At 36.9% G+C, this 20044-nt stretch overlaps 1 protein-coding gene across 3 annotated transcripts in view; it reads right to left on the bottom strand.

Moving 5' to 3' along the window:
• Window positions 1-20044, bottom strand: part of ACAP2 (ArfGAP with coiled-coil, ankyrin repeat and PH domains 2) — a 62899-nt gene that overhangs the window by 4743 nt on the left and 38112 nt on the right. The window contains exons 10-24 of one of the 3 annotated variants that reach the window (XM_054515870.1): window positions 19367-19479; window positions 16038-16058; window positions 12912-12963; window positions 11548-11648; window positions 10229-10334; window positions 9596-9804; window positions 9309-9378; window positions 8004-8098; window positions 6533-6717; window positions 6092-6196; window positions 5617-5709; window positions 4231-4418; window positions 3794-3903; window positions 3301-3411; window positions 3005-3066 (exon numbers count right to left, since the gene is read on the bottom strand). In XM_054515870.1, coding sequence (XP_054371845.1) covers window positions 3005-3066; window positions 3301-3411; window positions 3794-3903; window positions 4231-4418; window positions 5617-5709; window positions 6092-6196; window positions 6533-6717; window positions 8004-8098; window positions 9309-9378; window positions 9596-9804; window positions 10229-10334; window positions 11548-11648; window positions 12912-12963; window positions 16038-16058; window positions 19367-19479 — 1621 coding nt within the window. The remainder of the gene's footprint in view (window positions 1-3004; window positions 3067-3300; window positions 3412-3793; window positions 3904-4230; window positions 4419-5616; window positions 5710-6091; window positions 6197-6532; window positions 6718-8003; window positions 8099-9308; window positions 9379-9595; window positions 9805-10228; window positions 10335-11547; window positions 11649-12911; window positions 12964-16037; window positions 16059-19366; window positions 19480-20044) is intronic. The other 2 variants (XM_036388539.2, XM_036388540.2) reach the window with 2 other exon arrangements.

Raw genomic sequence — 20044 nt, 5'->3', positions numbered from 1 at the left:
ATCAAACATTGGGTTGGGTCTGGAGCTATGTAGCCATCCAAATTTTAGAGTCTTCCCAACACAGGACACAAGATCCCAGCACTACTGTTTCTTGCTGACAGCTTGATTAATAGCATGACAAAGAAATCAACCCAAAATCTCTCTCATCGTGTACATCAAATATAAACTTTTTTTTTCCCTAACATGATGTGGAAGAAAAGAATGTTTTTGTGCTTAAAAGTTTGCACTACTGGGAAAAGTTACATTGGTTTTTTTTTTTTTCAATTTTTTAATGCACATTTGCAATGTTAAAGCTATCATTCTTTTGGAGATGAGACTCCATTCTTTTAAAAACACTTTCACAAATAATAACTGACCTTCCAGAAATATTTAACAGGCCAGTAACACAATTCTTCCCAGACTTTAAAAGATGAATACATTCAATACTGCTCTACTAGGAAAAGTCAGTTCTAGAGAAATTCCCTTTTGGTTTTCAGATTTAATTTCAAGTATGGTGTCCCTGCCCATGGCAGGGGGGCTGGAACTAGATGATCTTTAAGGTCCCTTCCAACCCAAACCGTTCAGTGATTCTGTGTTCTAGAGATGAAGCAGGCACAGGACAAGTTTTATTGTAACAGCTTGTGAGAACTTCTTGCTCTGGGAGACCAGCACAGAATGGAGTTGTAACATTCACCAAAAGAATAGCTATGAAGGGCAAAAGCAGAATTAGGCTTCTGTGATAAAAGCAATTATGCTTTTAATACAGAAGTGGGTTCCACTGGTGAACGAGAACTGCAGTTCAAGTTGCCACACTTGGTTCTTTCAGATTAACTTGAAAGAAGAAAAAGCTGTTTTTGAAAGATACATTGTGGCTCTGGCTTTGTCTCTATTACATAACAAAAATATTAGATACAAAAATAGACTAAAATAAAGTACCCCTTTAGTTTGTATGTTGCATTAATATGCTTAATACTGTAAACTTTATCATTATTTTAAAATTCTACTTTAAAATTGAATTCTGGAAGTTCCCTTTCCAAGCAATGTTTTCCCTAAAGTGCAGATTATATGTACAAAAATACTGTAACACTGCTTTACCATTTCACACCAGAGTAACTCAAAAGGCACACATCATACATTCAAGAAAAGGTAGGAAGAAAGAGTAGCAATGCTAATATCAAAGAGTTAGCAAGACGTACTGTAGCACCAGGAGATGAGCACTCAAGTATTATACAGAAACAGCACTACTGTGCATATGGCTTCTACCACCAGAAATAACTTCTTAAAGCTGGTTGCAGCTAGTTCCCATTCCAGGAATGCTTTGGAAGACCAACTGTACCTTGCAAAGCAATATATTCATTCTCTCATTAGCTCAAACCAGCCATATACATTTAAATTATAATTTTGATGCCATTAGCTACATGAGCAATTGTTTATCAGCTGCATTGCTAGAGCTGAGAAGTAGGCAGTTGGCTTCACTCTGGTGACAGCAAACTCATACAATGATATTTACCCTCACACAGCTACCAGCAAATATACAATTGTCTTGAAAATCCCTATTTTCTTCTAGAATCATAATTTTGGAACACTGTAGTTCTAAAGTAAGGGCAGTGCAGATAATTTAACATGTATAAGGAGTGAGAAAGACCTGCATCCCTTAAAACTACAGAAAGCTGTGACACCTTATGACAGCAGACAGGTTCTGTGCTTACACTGACACAGCCCTTCTGTAGCAGACAAAAACATTCAAAACACTCAAATATTGAATCCAACTTTTAAAAGAAACTGCACCAAGTACCAGAGTGAAGGGGGCAGAGCTGTGCTATCCAAAGGCACAGTAAGTTCTCTGGCTGGGACTCTGCTCCAGCTTGTGGCATTAATTTCAGAAGTTATTCTAATGAAAGCCTCCCCTTGATTTTGGGCAAGCTCTGCCTGTTGTGGCCAATCTACTCTTCACTGTCAATCTCACCTTAGCAGCTGTAAAGTGTCTGGATCAGATTGCATCAGCTGCAGTCTCTAGATTCTACTGCTCCAATTTGGTAACACCCCCCCTGCCCAGTTCCTCAGTGGAAAACACATAAGGGCTTTATAGGAGTCAACTGAGAGTACTCAGCACTCAACCTGAAAAATAAGGTTCACCTTTCACTTCTGCCAGGAACAGCAGGGTGTTTTAGCTGTCTAACTTCATAATCAAGTGTGCCTTCATTATTGGTACTTGCATGATATTAAATTACCTTCCTATGGAAGCAAATATCACATCAGAACACGGTGTAAATTAGGTCTGAGTGCCTGAGAATAAAGTTGTACATATGCATTAAATATAATTTGTTACTTTCCTGCTGGAGTTGGCTCAAGTATCTGCCAGCTTCTATTTGTTTTTTAACCAAACAGAAAGAAACTCTGCATACAAAAATACATACTTAAGAATGACTGCTTTGTTTCTTTTTAGTATCTTAACAAATAAAAATATTTTAAAATAAAATTTAAGGAAATAATATTTTCCTATTTTTGTCTGGAGGCAGTTTGAAATATTTGATGTACATTTTTTACATTGGTGTGCAAGGGTTTTCGTTTTTTTCTTAAAAAAAGAAAAAGTGGACCATTCCACAGGAAGGAGAATGGTGTCCTGGAATAAGATGAACTCTTCAACAGTCTCTAAGCAAGCTGAGTCAGAAAGCTGCTACTAAATAATGTCAGGTAAATCCTAACATGACACAAATGTCAATGGAACAGCAATAGGAGAAAACTGTGGACAACTACCAGCAAAATAGGGTGGTCATGGCTGTAGTATATACACTGCTATAATGATGATCTTTAAACAGTCTCCTTTTAGGTTCCCTAAGCACTCTGACAAAGTCACACCACTGAATTTCAATGAAGCTTTAGAATGTGTTCGTTTATAAAAAACACTATTGTATGAAGCAATCTTAAATTTCCCTCAGACACTAAGAATCTAATTGTAAACTGATAAATTCCTGTATACACTTCTTATACTGCATTTCAGTGTGGTTATTAGAGGAGTATTGACCTGGCTGCCCATAGAGTCCTTCTGATTCACGCATTTCTTCATTCATCCTTGCTAAACGCAACCTGCCATGCAGAAAACAAAAGGAAAAATGTCATCTTTAAAGCACAAAAAACTATAATGCAAGACCTCTCCTGAATCTCACATCAAAGATGTCATCTATAGATAGAGTATTTTGATTTTTCTTTTGTTCCCCCCTGTTTTTATGTACAGGAATTTTGACATTTATTTTATTTTTAACTTGAAACAGAATAGCAAAATTGAAGTTATCTAGTCAGAAAACAGAATGTACAACTTACAGCGTTACAATATCTGCATTTGCAGCTTCCACTGCTATACTCAATGGATCTTTCCCATCTTCATCAGTGGCATGCTGGTTTGCTCCTCGTTTTAGGAATAAACACACTTGTCTGGTTAGAAAAAAAAAACCATTGAAGAATACTTTTGACAATATTGGAAAAAAGCTAATAAAGTGAGGCTATATAGAATGTATTTAGCTTAAATCATCAAAAGTCTCATATATATCAAAATAGTGCAGTTCATCTAGAACATGTTAACAGACTAGTAAGCAAACCATTTATTTAATCCACATTAGAAAACACATTTGTTTTGCTAGTGGATGAGGACTGCTAAATCAAAATACTATTTCCTCTCTCACAACCAGAGCTTAAGAAAAACTCTTATCATCTGAAACAGTATTAAAATATCAGAATATCTGGGGCAATGAAGAAGCTTCCCAGGAACAACTAGAGTAAAGGATGGCCATGTACAAATTGTGGGGCGGTGAGTTACCCAGTGTGTCCTAGAACTGTGGCATGGTGCAGGGGCCCCCTTCCCTTCATGTCTCGGATGTTCACGTTGGCCCCATTCTGCAGCAAAAATTCACAAGTAACCAATGAACCCTACAGAATGAAAACAAAGAAACAACTCAGCACCAGATCTCTACAATCAAACCAAACCTCTCCTGCCTTCCCACCACTGAGCCACCCAGCAAAGGAAACTAAAGGGAGTTGCTTCCAACTTTAAATGCTACTAGACACAGAATTCCAAACAAAGCATTAACAGGACAAAATATTTCAGAAGCAACTCTGAAAGAACACTGTAAGCATAACTTCAACATCATATTATCATTCCTTAGGGAAGCAAGCAGCTCAAAAGGAACAGTGACACAGAAATATCATTATTTCCCTTGCTCTCCTCCCCCATCAGCAGTGCTGTATATCACATACCCCTCGCACTGCCTGAATGAGTGGTGTTGCTTTGTTTTCTTCCATGTTGACCCAGTTTACTTCAGCTCCATGAGCCAATGCTTCTGCCATGTGAGGAAGATTTTTCTCAAAGGCAGCTTGATACAACTGCAATCCTGGACTAGGCTGCTTGGAGTCACAAAACACTGGAGACTCTTGCTTGTCTCCTTCTGAAAAGAAAAAGAATTGCTTACCTAATTCCTGCTTTAACAAGGTACCTCTTGGAATTCTGATCAAAACATCATTTCTCTGGCAATAGGTAGCTCAGCTTTTGCAGAATGCTATGTATTGTTGCCCCATTCTGCCAGGGGAACTCACAGATGCCTTTAGCTCCAGTATTCAGGCACAGTCTCTTCACAGAACTACTACTGCACAGAAAACATTCTCTCCACATTACTGGCACATGTGTATATACTTCAATCTACATATTCCATGTAATTTCTAAGAAATTGTTTAAGGTCTGGAGTGTGCTTCACTGTAAACTGCAAGATATGAATAAAACTCATTTTCTGCAAAGATGTAGTCATACAAATATATCTGAAACACCTGAGTATGAGGCTGATACTGTTCTGACCTAATTTTTGTTAACAGATACCATTGTCATTTACCAACTACTTGCTGTGGCTATAATCTTTTGGACTAAAGCACAGTCTTTCTCTTCATCTCAGTAATGGTTATATGGAGTAAAATCTGGGAGATAAAGATGTTGCTACATAAAAACTTCTGTGAGTTACAGCATCATAAATATTTCTACAATATAATCGAAAAGGATCCAAGCCACATGCTGCCTGCAATAACATCTGTGAACTACTGGATTTAAAACATACCTTAAAAGAGTGCTTTCATGTAGAAGAATAGGTCTGCTTTATAAAGAAATGTTTTGGAAATTTTGAGAAGCCATACTCAATATATCTGTCAGAACAGCATGCTAAAATCAGCAAATAATTTCATTCACCAACTTACAGAACTTCTGAGTTGAAGGAATGATGTTTAAAGACTTGGTCAATTCCACAAAAATAAGAAACAGAAAAATTAAGCAAGAATGCACAAATAACACATAAAACCCTACTATCTGTGACTCAAGAGGAATTCTATCTCTGGATTTATTTATTTATAAAAGAATCATGCATTTGGGATCAGCCTCATCTGAATGGAAATAAACATAGTTCTTTGAACTCAAGGAGGATTAAATGTCATTTTTGGTAGCAGGACCAAAAGAAAGATCGCTCAGGCAAATTTTACCCTTACCAAAAGCATTTCAACCAGGATAGCAGACATGAATTGTCTCACCAACACTGATCATTTTTAGAAAAAGAAACTGCTGCCAAGTGATTAAATTTTCATCTTACAGTGCAAAACCTAACACACCTGGTTCATACAAACTGTTGGCTGATATAGTAGAGGCAAGGTGTTCTCTGCTGTCATCAGTGCTTGGCTGGATCCCACTGTCACTGCTTCGGACTGTTTTGGGGAGAAACTGCAATTACTATGCAGAGCTGAAGCTACCTGCTCCTCACAGATACCATGATAATAAAGCAAGCTCTTATACTTGGTCCTGAACATAATTTAAAAAAATGGCTTGTTCTTGTTCAATATTCTTAATGCATCCACAGAAAAATACGAAGTCACATTTTGTAACCATAACATTTACAATAATAATAAAAAATGTCAAAGATAACTAGAAATGAAAAAAAATCAGGATAAGTAAAAAAGCTTAAATTATTTCATGAAAATACTAAGCAATGCAGCAGCTTGGAGACAACAGATTGAAGCAGGGAGATGGCCACAACACACAATGGATCCCTAGTGCAAACAGTGAACACGCCACAGCTGTAGTACTTACTACTACGGAGTTTTGAAGAGGTATCAAAGTAGGAGAAGAGTGAATCAAGCTCATCAGGACAGAACAGAGACTCCCGCCTCGCCTCGTCGCTACTTACAGCAACCGCTGGGACATGCAGGTTAGCAAAGCACAAAGCAGGCAGTAAGGAAGGGACAGGGCAGGAGAGAACGTTATTGGAAAAACCAAGAGGATGAAAACACCGAGGAGAGAAGGTGGTTAATATGACTCTGAGTTATAAGCATCCCCATTCCAAATCTTTCCCCGTGTAAAAGAGCACATGTCTGAAGAAGTCTTTTCTTCCCTACACCCTACACTAGGCTACAACCCATTTCAAAAACAGATTCCATAGTCTCTGCATGAGGCAGAAGTCAATTAATATAAAAATATGTCACCTTAAAAAGAATATGGGTAATACAGCTAAGGAGAGAAGTGTGTAAATACCTTTGTGGGATGCTGCACCTTGTTCCCCTGCCAAAAGGGATTTTTCAGGGCCACTGTGCCTTTTCTCTTCCTGACTTGGAGGCAAAACTTTTGTTCCAGGCTCTGGCAGAGGTACTGATGCAGCTTGCTTCTCTACAAACTTTCTTTCCACATATTTTGCTCTGATGTATGCCTCCTTCTCCTGCCTGTCATATACAAAAGTCCTGGAGTTAGTAAGCTAATATTTTAGTATTTTCATGTATTAAAAGAATATCTACTTTGTACTAAAGTCAGTAACCAAAACTGTAGCTTGGCATTGCACATAAGACACACCTATAGCACATTGTCAGAAAGATGCAAAGCACACTATCACTTTCTGGATTCATGATTAAATTTTGCATAAGGCTCAAAAGAAAGTAATTTTGTTAAGTTCACAAACATGTATTTACTTTCAGACAGAGACTTTGGAAAGTGGTATGTGGACGAAATAAGCATTAGTTACTCTATGTTACCTCTATTAAAGCTTTATACAAGTTTTCATTGTTAATAACCTACTAATAAACATTTATTTAGTTTCTTACATAAATATAAATTGCAGCATCTGTTACAGGAACATTAAGATTACACAAAGAAACAATAACAAACCCTAGGTAGGCACAGCCATCAGTTCCATATCATATACTGAAGTATTTTTCCTTGTAACCTGAGGTTATCAGCTTAAAACAACAGTAGTTGTGTCAAACTGATAAAAGGGGCTGTAATTATTGCTTTAGAACTGCTGAAAAGCAGTTACTCCTAGAAGGAATATCTAGCAAATCACCTACTTTGTTTATATTATCATCACTGTCTCCGAGTGGCCAACACTTCACAAAATGCAGTTTTCTATACTATAAAACTACTGGGCAGCAAGCAGCACAGAACTGGAAAGGTAGTAAAAAAGCAAGTTTTAAGAGCCTATACAGCAGCACAAAGCATTGGGAATCTACCTTCAAACACAGATTAGCACCAGAGAAATAGAAGATAGCAGTACAATGATTTGAAGGCTGCTGTAAAGCAGCAGAGCTCATGTACAATGTAGGTAGGAAGATGAGAACATTCTGAGGAACAGGGAACAAAAGTCAAATGGAAGAACAAAGTCACTGTAAACAAAAGGAAGAGCCACAGGCTCCTTCCAGGAGCACTCACACACCAAGTACAGCTGGCTGAGCTGGTACCCAGCAGAGAGGAAACAAAATCCACATGTCCACAGTGATGCTCTAGAGCTGTCATCAAAAGGAGGGAGTGAGATCACAAAAAGAACAAATGAACAGCAGAAGCACAAGGGACCAACAGAAGGAATGCCCAATAAACAGAGAGAGTGAGAAAAGGGAGAGATACAGGGAAATGAGTATACTAAAGGAGTGTAACAGTTAAGTGGCAGCAGCTTTTACAGGGGGAGGCTAAGGGAAGCAACACTAAAAGGAAGCAACAGGCACTGCTGGTAAAATACTACCTTTGACTTCCAGATTGTGGCTTCTTTACTCCCACTTTTTCCAACTTCGCTTCATATATTCTATTTATAACATCATTTCCCAATTCACACATAAGCTATAAAGCAAAATGGAAAAAACTCAAATATAGTTGCAAAAAGCTTTATCTACCTATTCAGTTGTTTTTAACCTCACTCAGCCTATACTTACAACTTAGTAAATATAAAGTACACTAACAGAAATAAGCATGGGTTTATATGATAATAAAGAAACAATCAGTGAATAGAGAGACCAAATTCTGAGTAAGGTAAGAAAAAAATCTAGTCACTCTTTAAGTGCCTGAAAAAACAACCACCAGAATGACACCTGCAGGCCTCATTACCAAAGGTGTTTTTCCACCAGCTTTGACAGGAGCTGTTCTTAGCCCATCAGCAAGAGACAATTCAATCAACTGTATTCCACCTTACCCAATGGGCATAATCTGATATAATACTATAGAAAAGGAACAAACACAAAAGCCTACTTACAGGAGAATTTAACCCTATTGATTGCAATGAACAGATTTCTTGTTTCTAATACCAGGTAGAATATTTAGTTCTGATATTTACATGAATAATACAAGAGGTACAGCTTTTTTTTTTTTTTTTGAGTGGGCATGGGGCTTGGTTGGTTGTTTTATCAGCATGAACACATTGATAAAAAATTATTTAACCACAAAGCACATTGTCTTTTGTTTGTTCAGAATAGAGAAGCAATTCCTAAGTGCCAGAACATCACAGCTAGAAACAAATGTTTGCATGAGTTATCCAGTTGCACACATGCATCCATGCATGAATTCCTATTTCAGGATTTCAGTGTCACATGACTTTTATAACCATGGCTCCAGCTAGAAATTTGGCACACAAGAGCAGTTGCATGAGTACTCTCCTATAGGCCAGAAGCATCTCACTGTTAATAGCTGACATTCAAATTTTTGAGTATGATCATTCTTTAGGCTGATGTATCACTTCCAAAAGACATTATTGGTTTGTAAACAGATTTGCCTTTTTATATGTTGAAAGTATCAGATGAAACTTGCTACTCAAAGTGCACTCGGGAAGCTGAAGGTGTTGTAAGCTGTTTTGAATTGCAAGTTTGTAGAACAAATTACTATGGAGTATAAGAAAGTATGAATTAAAATAAACCAACACACAAGTACAAACATTTTCTGCTCAAAACTGCAAGACACACTGGGTACAAATGTGTTTCCTGCATTGAACTTTCTAATGCAGAGGCTTTAGAACAACAATCTAAGTACCAAATAGAAACCTGTTTCAAAAATACTGTACCTTTAGGAGTTCAGGTTCCCATGAATCCAACGTTAAAGATCTTACTTTTGAAAAGTGGACTCCCAAGCTCCTAAACAACATGGGAAAAAACATTAACCTGTAACTACATGTTATATCTTACCTCAGACAGATTTACCATTAATTTATGCAAATAAAGCAGTTACCTTAATTCTATTTACAAACAAGGGTCTCTAATTTTCTTTCAATATACCTTTGAAGAGGCAAACACCACCCTTGCTAATTAAGCCAATGCACAAATGAAATGGAGCTGTGAGGAGCTCCCCAACCTGTGTATCCCAGAGCACTCGATGCACAGTGTGATTCCCAGGTTGATACTGGCCCAGCGAGGATCTGCCAAACCACAGTCACAGCAGGCAGCATTGCCAGCAATGCACTGCACTCTCTGCAGAGCACTCTCTCCTTTCAACAGCTTCTCTTTGGTCTCACTCCCAGATTCTAGGCTCCCAGTAGAAGGGGATGATTTCTTTTCCTGTTTCTAAAAGAGAAAAGACACAAACAAACCAATTAAGAGACATGCTAAACTAAAGAAATTAAAGTCCCACAGATATTGACTGTACACTAAAATCCAAGAAAAGTCTCTGCTATCAAGGCCAAAGAAAGCCACAGAATAAAAAAAGTTTAGCTTTTTAGAAGATATATAAAACTGAATATAAGAATATCCTATGATTTTTAATCACATTACAGAGAAATCTCAAAAAAACATACAGACCACAGTAACATTAACACGGTGAGTGAAAGACAGATCAGATATAATTCACAGCCTTCAAAATTTCATTGCATTTCCACTGGAAGACAAACCAGATTGTTTCTTTCCTTCTCTCTCATTAAAAGAGGCTTTATGAATTTAAAATTTTCAGGATCTAAAGGGAGGTAGTTGTTTGGTGGCTTGCTAAACTCACCTCAGATTCATCCCCTTTTTCTCTGTATGCTGTGGCAATACTGGTCTGAACAGCCTTAATCCACGCCTGCCGCAGCTTTTCCGAGTCAGCCTGAAGCATGCAGCTCCTGGGGCAAATCACAAAGTGCTCAGAGACAGTGGCCAAGCAGCTGACACCCAACAGCACATTGCTCAGGGCTCTGTTTTGATGTTTCAAGTTTCTTGCTATCACAAGTTTAGTAGGCATCATCTAATAAACACATTTGTTTTAAGGTAACAAAGTAGCTGAGCCTTTGTGAGCTGCAAACTCCTTATTTCAAAATTATTTGCAGGTAATGCTAATATAGACACAGAAATGACTCTTCCAAAACAACTGACAATAGCTTAGTTTCCTATTCCTTTTCTTATTCAAAATTTTTCTTTTTTATATCCTCAGATGCATTTTACACCTGTGACACAAGTCACAGGTATCAGTCCTTTAAAACACACTTTCATTCACTGACATCAAGAGAGTAACTTTAAAGCTCTATGACAAAGAATGAACTACTTCGCTTATCAGCAGTAAAAGAAACAGGTCATGAAGTATAAAACTGTTCCAACACTTGTGGGTTGAAAAAGCACAGGCAAGCAAGAGCAAAGTGCATGTTATAGTGAACCACAACTGGGGATGCAAAGATCAGGATAGACAGCAATCTCCTCAAAAGAGAAATCTAAGAAGGAGTGGAAAGCGTAGATAACCTCCAAACCTAAAAGCATGTTGACCTCGTATCAAAAACTTAAATATGGTCACATCTCACAATCACTAATGAGGAATCCATGTCCTGCCCATGCTGTGGCAGGATGCCAAAATTCCCTAAGTACAACCAATGCACTGCTAGAGCTGAAAAATAATTTTATTTTTCGTTTAGTAGTTTCATTTTTAGTAGTTTCATTTAGTGCATTCTGAAGTATAATTTAACATGACTGAGACAACAGCTTATTTAAGTGCTTCTCTCTAATTGCGCCAATCAGAAATGTGGAGAAACTGAGACCTGTTTTCTACATTACTAAGCAGCTGATAGTATCAGCAACTACTAAGCCCCAGCAGAGCCCTGCACCACAAGCCATTTATGCAAAAAGCACAAGAATGCATGTTTATTTTAATGCCAAAAGTAAACTAAATACCAGGGACACTTCTCACAGCATCACTTACTCTCAGCCAAAATTTCAGAGAGCAGAATTTTTCAGATACTTTTCCTGTTTTGATCTATCCCAAGAGAAACATTAATCTTACATTTTAAAACAACTACATGTCATTACTTTTATTTTTAAATAAACATATACTCCACTGCTTCTCCTTACTTTGTTGGAGAAACCACCTCAAAACAGAAACGTCTCTCTATGTCTTCACAGTGTTTAACTGTGCAGAGCCGCAAGTCCTCAACAACCACTGTGGGATTATCCTAAGAGACAAAAGTTAACAAGAGAGTCACAGAGAAAAAAATAATATAGTTGATAATAAGATAATAATTCAATCCTGAATTATTAATCATTGAATTCTATTTGCCTGGTTACACTAATTTTTTCCTTCAAAAATAAAATTTGAACTCAGTGGATTTGGAGATCTACAATCCAATCTACTGAATAATCAGCACCTTAAATTTAAACAACATAATTCAAACTAGAAAGATACTCTAAAAAATGTCATTAACTCATTATTAAATCAGAAAACTTATACTTTAATCAGCAGTACTTTAAGTGACACATAAAAAACCCCAGAAGCTAAATGCAGTAGTTTTGAAAATTTAATTCGTAAAAATTCCATTATGAGCTATCAACATTTTAAAGGTGCAGTTAAAAAAAAGAGCAAGGAGAATTCACAAACACAGAATGCCCAACCAAACATGCTCAAACTCAACTGTGTGTTTTCTTTCCAACCACAGAAATGAAGCTGCTTGATTTGACAGCATCAGATAGCAAGGAACAGCCTCTGATCCCAGTCTGTTTGCAGTGAAGAGGAATGAATTGCCATAAGCTCTTTCCTCTTTTTTTCCCCACTATTTCCATACAGGCTCTATATTTTCCCAACCTGAAGAACAGCTACAGCTCCTTGGTGCAAAAGCAGATTCTAGAACAGCAAACAAAGGAGCAGGGGCCCAAAACCTGACTGAAAACGTTCTATGGCTTGGGGCAGAGCTGGACTTGCTGATTTAACATAGAACAGCTGCACTTTCCACCAGCAGCAAGGTAGATACTGACTGCTGAACCACTGTGCATTTTTAATACTAAATACATGTATTTAGCAGCCCTGACTACTTTGTAACAAGCTTTCATGCTTTTTTCCCCTATTGCTGAATTGGGTGTGTGAATCAGTAAGCAATTGGAGGAGCAAGTCCTGAAAGAGTTAAACACAACTGCTCAGAGAACAGCATGGAATATTTGACTGCCAGCAAGTGAGCACAAGCCTTTTGGGACCAACAACTTTTAAAGCTCTAGCTAGGTTACAAAACCCACAGCAAATAAAGTATGTGTGCAATCAGTGCACAGGAATCTCAGAATCTGTCAGTGTAGCTATAGTCTCATTTTACAAAGGGAGAAACTAATTTAGAAGAAAGCAGTAGGTTGTTGAAGATCACACAGGATCTTCACATCAGCAGTTTCCCCAATCAATCAGAAAAATCATCACCCAAACCCCAAACTATCCCAAGCCAGTTTTCAACTCCTACCTTAAATTTCTTCTGGTACACAAGTTGGTTATTTTGTATTGAGAACCAGCGCCTATTCAAATGAAGAGACATCCAGAGAATACATAACTGATTTTACAGTGCTTATGTGACTGAGATGTGCTAACATACAGTCTACAAAGAGACTGCATGAAAGAATTCAGGAAAGTAATACTGCAGTCAATTTTGGCAAATATTTCATGACATTAATGAAAAAAGGGAAAGCAGAGACAAAACAGAAAAGAAAGCAAGGTTCAAATAATTTGAGTCATAAACAAACACATTCATGTTATGACAACATTAGTTAAGCTATCACACAAAACACTTTCATTTTAAAGAACATTTCCTTCTGCATTTTAGCAGCAAGTTATGATTTTAAGTAGTTGTTTGATAACACAAATTCAGATAGCTTGAATAACAGAAATACTTAAACCCATGTAAACTAATCCTGAAATATTCCTGGGAGTAGAACTACTTACTAAAGCACAAAAAATGCTTTGGTGTTGCTATCCCATGGTGATGCTATCTACATTGGGCATGTCTGAAATAAAAACACTACATATAAAAACTAAAAAAAAAAAAAAAATTCCAATAAAAACCTTTTAAGTAGGATCCTAAATTAAGCCTCAGCTTTGAAGAAAAATCAAATAAATCAAATAAATGCTTTAACGAAGGCATCCTGTAAAATCCATAAGATAATATAATGCTTAAAAACTCCTCTGAACCGTATCCTTCCTTGTCAAACTCACTGTTCACATAGGATACATCTCAGAGAATGGAAAAATCACTCACACTTTGGGGAAAAAACCCCTCAGATCTCGAAAAATGTTTTATCAGACCACTGAATGAAAAAAAACCAAACCCCAGTAGACATAACCATGCCTTTCTAGCTCTTCTGGGATGCACAAAATAAAAGCAAACCAATAATCACAGTTTCATTTTCACTGACAAAAATGAAAGGAACGTACAAGACAATTCAGTGAAATTTACACCTTGTTTTGTTCAGGCTTATAATGCAAACCTGTGTTTACCACAGCATCATTCCTCAATCATCTCCAACACCCCACCTTTACCACACAACACTTTTTCCTGAACTACCAGTTCGTTTGAGTGGTAACAGTACACAAAATATTGTGTTGCAACAGATCTTGTTATTCTCCACAGGCTGTTGAGCTTCAAGCTACAGTTTACTACAATTAGTAACAAGAGGGCCCCATGTATTTATTCAACCACCACAAGCCATTCCTGGAAAGAAGTGCACAAAGATGGTTAAGAAAAATTAATATATACAAAATACGTTAGATCCCAAACAGAAAAGCTAGTATTTGTTAGAAAGGTTAGTGTTTCATAGACAGATGAGATTCTACCTTTTAAGAATCTTTTCAAATGTTGTGCAGATATATTTAATTTAAAAAGCAACAACAGGATCTCTTGTCATTCTTGATTTTTTAAATTTATTAACAGCAGTAGTTTTAGTCACTGCAATTGAAAAGGGATCATCTTTACTAACTATTTACAAATGCAGTAAGTGTGCCCCAAATATAAGGCAGGTTATTGCTAATATTCATATAGGAAACTTAACAAAAAAGCAGACTTGAAAAGGAAATAAACTCATGTCATTTTTCATGTGCTTTTTGTGAACATAACACAAAAGAGAACAACATGAAAAGCAGTGCCTGAGTGATAAAGGGAGTGGTAAAGGGGAAAAAAAAGCAGCCTTGCCCCAAGACAACGAGCAATGGAGCAAATCCCTAGTAAGAGCCTTAGGAAGTGCAATTAACTTCATTAATGCGATGCTTCATTTGTTCTACAGCTAAATATTTCATGAGTTACTCTAGTAAACAAGCTCTAATCTCATCAGTTGGATATAAGTGATCACACAAATTCTAACATAAATTTGTGCCATCTTTAAAACCTAGTCTAGAAGTTTTGAAAGTATTTCAGTTCCTTTTTTTTTTCCTAGTAGAGAAATTAAATCTGTTAAAAAAAAATTCACTCCAGCCACAATGGATGCAGGTTTTGGTGCTTTTCTAAAATAAACTTTTACTGAATGAGATCAACAATTTACGATTTTGGATAACTTGTAAGTAGATGTCAGAGTAAATACATTTTAATTTTTTCCTAACAAGATCAAAGTGTCAGACTGCCCTCCAAGGTGTCAGCACCACAGCAGTTTTATTCAGGCCAAGAACTTGGAGTTATTCCTCATTAACCAAATACCATCAATAAACTCTTTGCTTTACTGTAGCAAAATTCACTTTATTGTAGTCTGCTGGGGGTCTGCACCAGCATCAGCCAGGAACTTCTGAGGTACAATCTCTGTACTGAAGGTGCTGCTAAAGAGTAACCCACATCTATCAGGTTCTAAAAAAAAATTGAAAATCTTCAGGCATCATGTGTGCAATAAGTATTATTACCAAAGTTTCCTTAAATGTGTCATTCTGTCAAAAGCAAGAGAGAACCATGGTGAAGGAGAGAACATTCTTTGGAATATTAAAGTACTCACTTCATAGTGGTTAAATACAGTTGTTCCTGTTTAAAAACAGAATGTTTTCCATCATGTACACCTACACCATTCAAAACTGTATTTATTAAATAGGAAACAATGGAAAATGTAAAGAAAAAAAATCTAATTTCTGAGAACTGAGAGTAATACTGAAAAAAATACAAATTTTGAGTTTTACATAAAACAATGAATTGTGCTTTATGATTCTCAGAAACAGTTTTCTCCTCTAGTTGCTAGCAGCACACAATTAAAACAGAGTAATTAATAATGCACAACATTTAAAAGTACATGTCTATTTCCAATGCAGTTGATAAGGAAAAAAAAAATCTCACCAACTTCAATTGGAAAAAGGCAAGACATTGATCTTGTATGCTCAGAAGTTTGAGTGCAGAAACTTGGCTTTAATTCCTTTTTTAGCTAAAAACCAGCTCAATATTTCTGAATCTTTTAAAGGAATTGAGCAGCAGGTATAGTGGCATCCCAGGCAGAATCCTTCTGTTATTTTCTTAGACTGAGTCACTTATACATCCATTGCAAGTAATCAAAATTAAATGCAGGGTTAATGAAGAGCTTTTTGCGTGCCAAGGAAACATTGGGAAGGTATAAAAGAAGCTGGTTGGTACCTGATGTGATCTGGCTTTTTCCTGTCATGTGAAAAAATGGGGCAGGATTAAAACATAAAGGAAAGGAGGAAAAGGGATGAAAAATGCAAAATGAGCAAAATAAGAAAAGAATTAGCATGATCTGAAAATACAGCAGAATTAAAAAGGAAAATATCTATTGCACCCAATTTAAAACATATTTGGAACATGCTAGTGGTCTGACAAATGCTCTTCTCCCTACACACGTTTATTCTTTATGATATGGACTTATTTTTCATTTGAATTTCTGGGAACCAAAAGAGCTGTCCAGCTACTGCTCCATAATAAATGCACCTGACTCTTGCCCTGATGCCTTAAGAAAACTGGTGTACAATAAGGTGTATCATTTTCCAACAGACAGACATTCATTCTAAACACAGGTGTCCATACCTGTTAGTCTAAGACTTTGCAGTACAAGGATATAATTTTGATTCCAGCAAACAGTATTATCTGCAATACTTGTGTGCATTATGTCCTTTTAGTCACAACAAAAAGATTACAAAAGCTCCATCTCTTTCAAAAGTGACACTGAATTGCAAACAGCTCGGGGTTTACTTTGCAGCCTACTCAAACATTTATTTGTTTCTGAAGCCAGTGTCACACAGAACTGTCCCAAGAACAGGAAACTTGATGCAAAAGCCCAAATAATTAAAGTCTTGAGACGATGAAACACGGGCTGCCAGGTGCTGCAGGAAGAAATTTCATTATGCTAGCAGGACATTAGTTTGGACTGGAAACAAATTTTCATTCACCACAACATATTTGCCCCCCTTCAAAAGGCTGTATTATACAGTCTTCTTTTTTTTTTCTCCCCTAGCAATGAGACTTTTCCCAGGATAATACCACTGTGGGGTCCATGGATTCACTGACCAAGACATGCACAGAGAAGATCACATTTCTATCATTTGTCAGCTAGAATCACTCTCCTGGGTCAAACCCACACAAAACCTATCATACCCTCATCTCTTATGCTTTTAATGTTGCCAAGTATCTGCTAACAGGGGCTATCAGGAAGGGTTTTGGTGCCTTTAATTCACTCTTGATGGAATTCTTAAAAAGGTCTAGAACCAACATAAGCGCAACTGAGTGCAAGGAGGGTAAAAGAGAAGCCTCCATTTGAATACATATTACTACTGACAGTGCATTTAGCAGTCAGCAAGGAAGAGCAGTGCTGTCACCTTTGGCTCAGAACAGCAGAAAATTCCAGTATATCTAGGCAAATTCTTCTAATTTTGTTTCAGCTGGTTGATTTTCCATCCACCTTCCCCAAAGATGAGGATATAATAAAGGAGCAAGCTGCTTAATCTGTAAGAACACTAGAAGTATCTTGTCTGTCTTGACATTAGCTCAGAACTCCCTAAAATAAAACACATAATGCTCTAAATGTTTCCTCCTTCAATATTTTGTAAAATTTTACAAACAAAACAGTTTAATGCAATGACAAAATCCTTTCTGGTACTTTATAGGGTTTTTCCAGTCACTAGTTAATCTATAGTTTATGGTAAACTTCAATCAGTACAATTCCCCACAGCTGAAACTGTAACACTACACAACTAAAACTTTCCATCATAGGAAACAGGCAGTGACCACTTCTGTGCCTACAGTATAGCAAGCAATTACAAATATATTCAGAAATAATGAAAATACTTGTTTATTTTTATTAAAACATAGCAAAAATGGGGGGCTAGATTCAGAAACTAAAAACTGTCTTCATTAAGGTCTTAAATGTATATTTTTGTATGATAAAAGTAGTTTAATAGCAATTAGTAATGGTTTGTGAACATGTGGAATACAAATTTAAATGATTGATTCAATTTCAGAACTATTTACAGACAGCATATCCAATCCTATTTTTTTGCCTAAAAGCATCCAACTAGTCTATCTCAGTGAGATAAATTATCGAGAATCTAATACTAAAAAGGTTAAAGGTTTTGCTTTATTGAATGCTCCTGTGATAAACAGAAGAATAAACTGTAACCAAGTATCAATTATGTAATAAAGGTAGGCAGCTCTGACTCATTAATGAGCTGTTTATCTTTGCCCTCTTAAATTATTGCTTGGATATGCTTTTTATTATATTGTTCAAATCTGTAACTTAATCTGAAGGAATGTCTTTGTGTATCTTGATTTAATTACATCTTCTCCTTATTTACTTTGTGTCCATTTAAATTACCAACATACAGAAGTTAGTTTTAATTGAACCCAACTCTCTAACCACCTGAAAGTAAGAGGCATGTACACTACTCCTAGGAGTGACAGCATGTGGAAGCAGACACTCCTGTGCTGCTCCCTCCTGTCACCTCCCTTGCAGAGCAAGGCCTTCCTGCTATTCAAAAGGGGAACCCAGAGTCACAGTTTCACCATCAGCAGTGGCAAAAAGGACCTTTCAGCTCCTTGGGAATCCAATAAAGGACTTTCCCTGCCCTATTACTGAGATTTTTCTCAGTATGCTAACACAGACATTTTACCTCACACCAGGAAGGTGCTTTTGACGCACATCTCCTGGTGTTCTCCCTTCACATCCTCTGATGCCTCACAGATTTGTCCTGGAGAACTCTGAATTCTGCTTGCATGAAACTAACCCAGAAAGTACATCACAATTACAGATGAATAATCAGGCCAAAGGACCAGACCAGAATCAGTCCAAAGCAAAATCCTTTGTACTAGTTACCCATGACTTGCTAATATAGATACAGTTTAATTGACACTAGTGGCCCTTGCATCAGTCTATGGATTTAATTGAAGTGATCCCAATTTCTTACAAGCTTGTGGTGTGCTGAGATGCTCAAAAAAGTACAGAATAATTCATATTGGAAGGAACACCCACTCAAATGCACATTCTGTCCTTTGAAACCCAGCAGATAGCTTAACAGAGGCACCACTGAAAAAATAGCAGAACATGGACAATAGAGAGCTCTTTATCACAACAAATTACATCTAAAACTCAAGAACTGTATCCAGCTGTGCTGTAAATGCTCCAGCATATATAGTGCCTTGAAAAAAGCACACACCCTTGGAAATGCAAAAGAAATCCTGTTCAGGAAGAAAAATATTTAAATAGTAGTAAAATATACATTGTTAAAGATATACGACTAACAATATATTTTGAATTCCCAAAAGGGCCATCAAAACTACTAAGCAAAAGTCATTGCACAGGACAGGAATTTTAAAGGATAACAACTACAATGCTTAACTTTCAGGAAAAAGTTATTTGAGTCCTTGACTGTGTTTCCCTGCTTCCAGTGGTTATACAACTTCAGGTTAAAAAGCAGTATTTTTATTAGCAGCAAATAGAGGTTCTGAATAATTACCTGTTCCAAGTCTTGAAGGCATTGCTGGCTCGCTTGAATAAATAACCTTCCATAACAATGCCATTGGCTGCATCTACATTGTATTCTAGTTTAGTATCATCACTGGAATAATCCTAGTACAAAGGAACAAGAAAAACACACTGCAGTTCAAATAAAACTTCAAATATGAGCAGTACTGTTGTCAAAAAGTAAATACCTAGGAATAAGGTTTTGCTTGCAACACTTATTAGTCAAACCATGACTCTCAGCCCCTGATGGCTTTTTTAAAAAAAGCAATTTTAAGCAATGAGAATGCTGAAGATTTTTACTTTACCTGCAACAAGGGGAATTTCTTATTCAGGTATTGGTGAACTCTACAGCCAAATAGAGGGCAAACATTGCTGACAGAGCATCTGATGCTTCAACTGTCTGCTCAAATGGTCTCTCATATATTCCCAAGAAAGGGGATAGAAAAGCAGAGGAAAAGAAGCCATGAAAGTTAGGAGTCAAAACTGAGAAACAGTTGCAGCCTGTTGCAGATATGCATAAAGTCAGTCGTGCTTTGGCATTTTCTTCAGCTCTGTCATGTTGACAGCTGAGCTGCATAGGAACTTCAAAGACAAGTAATCAAATAAAGATGATGCTATCAGTTAACTCTAGAGTAAAGCAATCATGGTGCTGGCACTGATGACAAGACCT

Source organism: Molothrus ater, chromosome 10 (genome assembly GCF_012460135.2).
Source record: "Molothrus ater isolate BHLD 08-10-18 breed brown headed cowbird chromosome 10, BPBGC_Mater_1.1, whole genome shotgun sequence".
Classification (NCBI taxonomy): domain Eukaryota; kingdom Metazoa; phylum Chordata; class Aves; order Passeriformes; family Icteridae; genus Molothrus; species Molothrus ater.
Note: the sequence above shows the minus strand (reverse complement) of the source record. Positions and strands in the feature narration are given on the sequence as shown.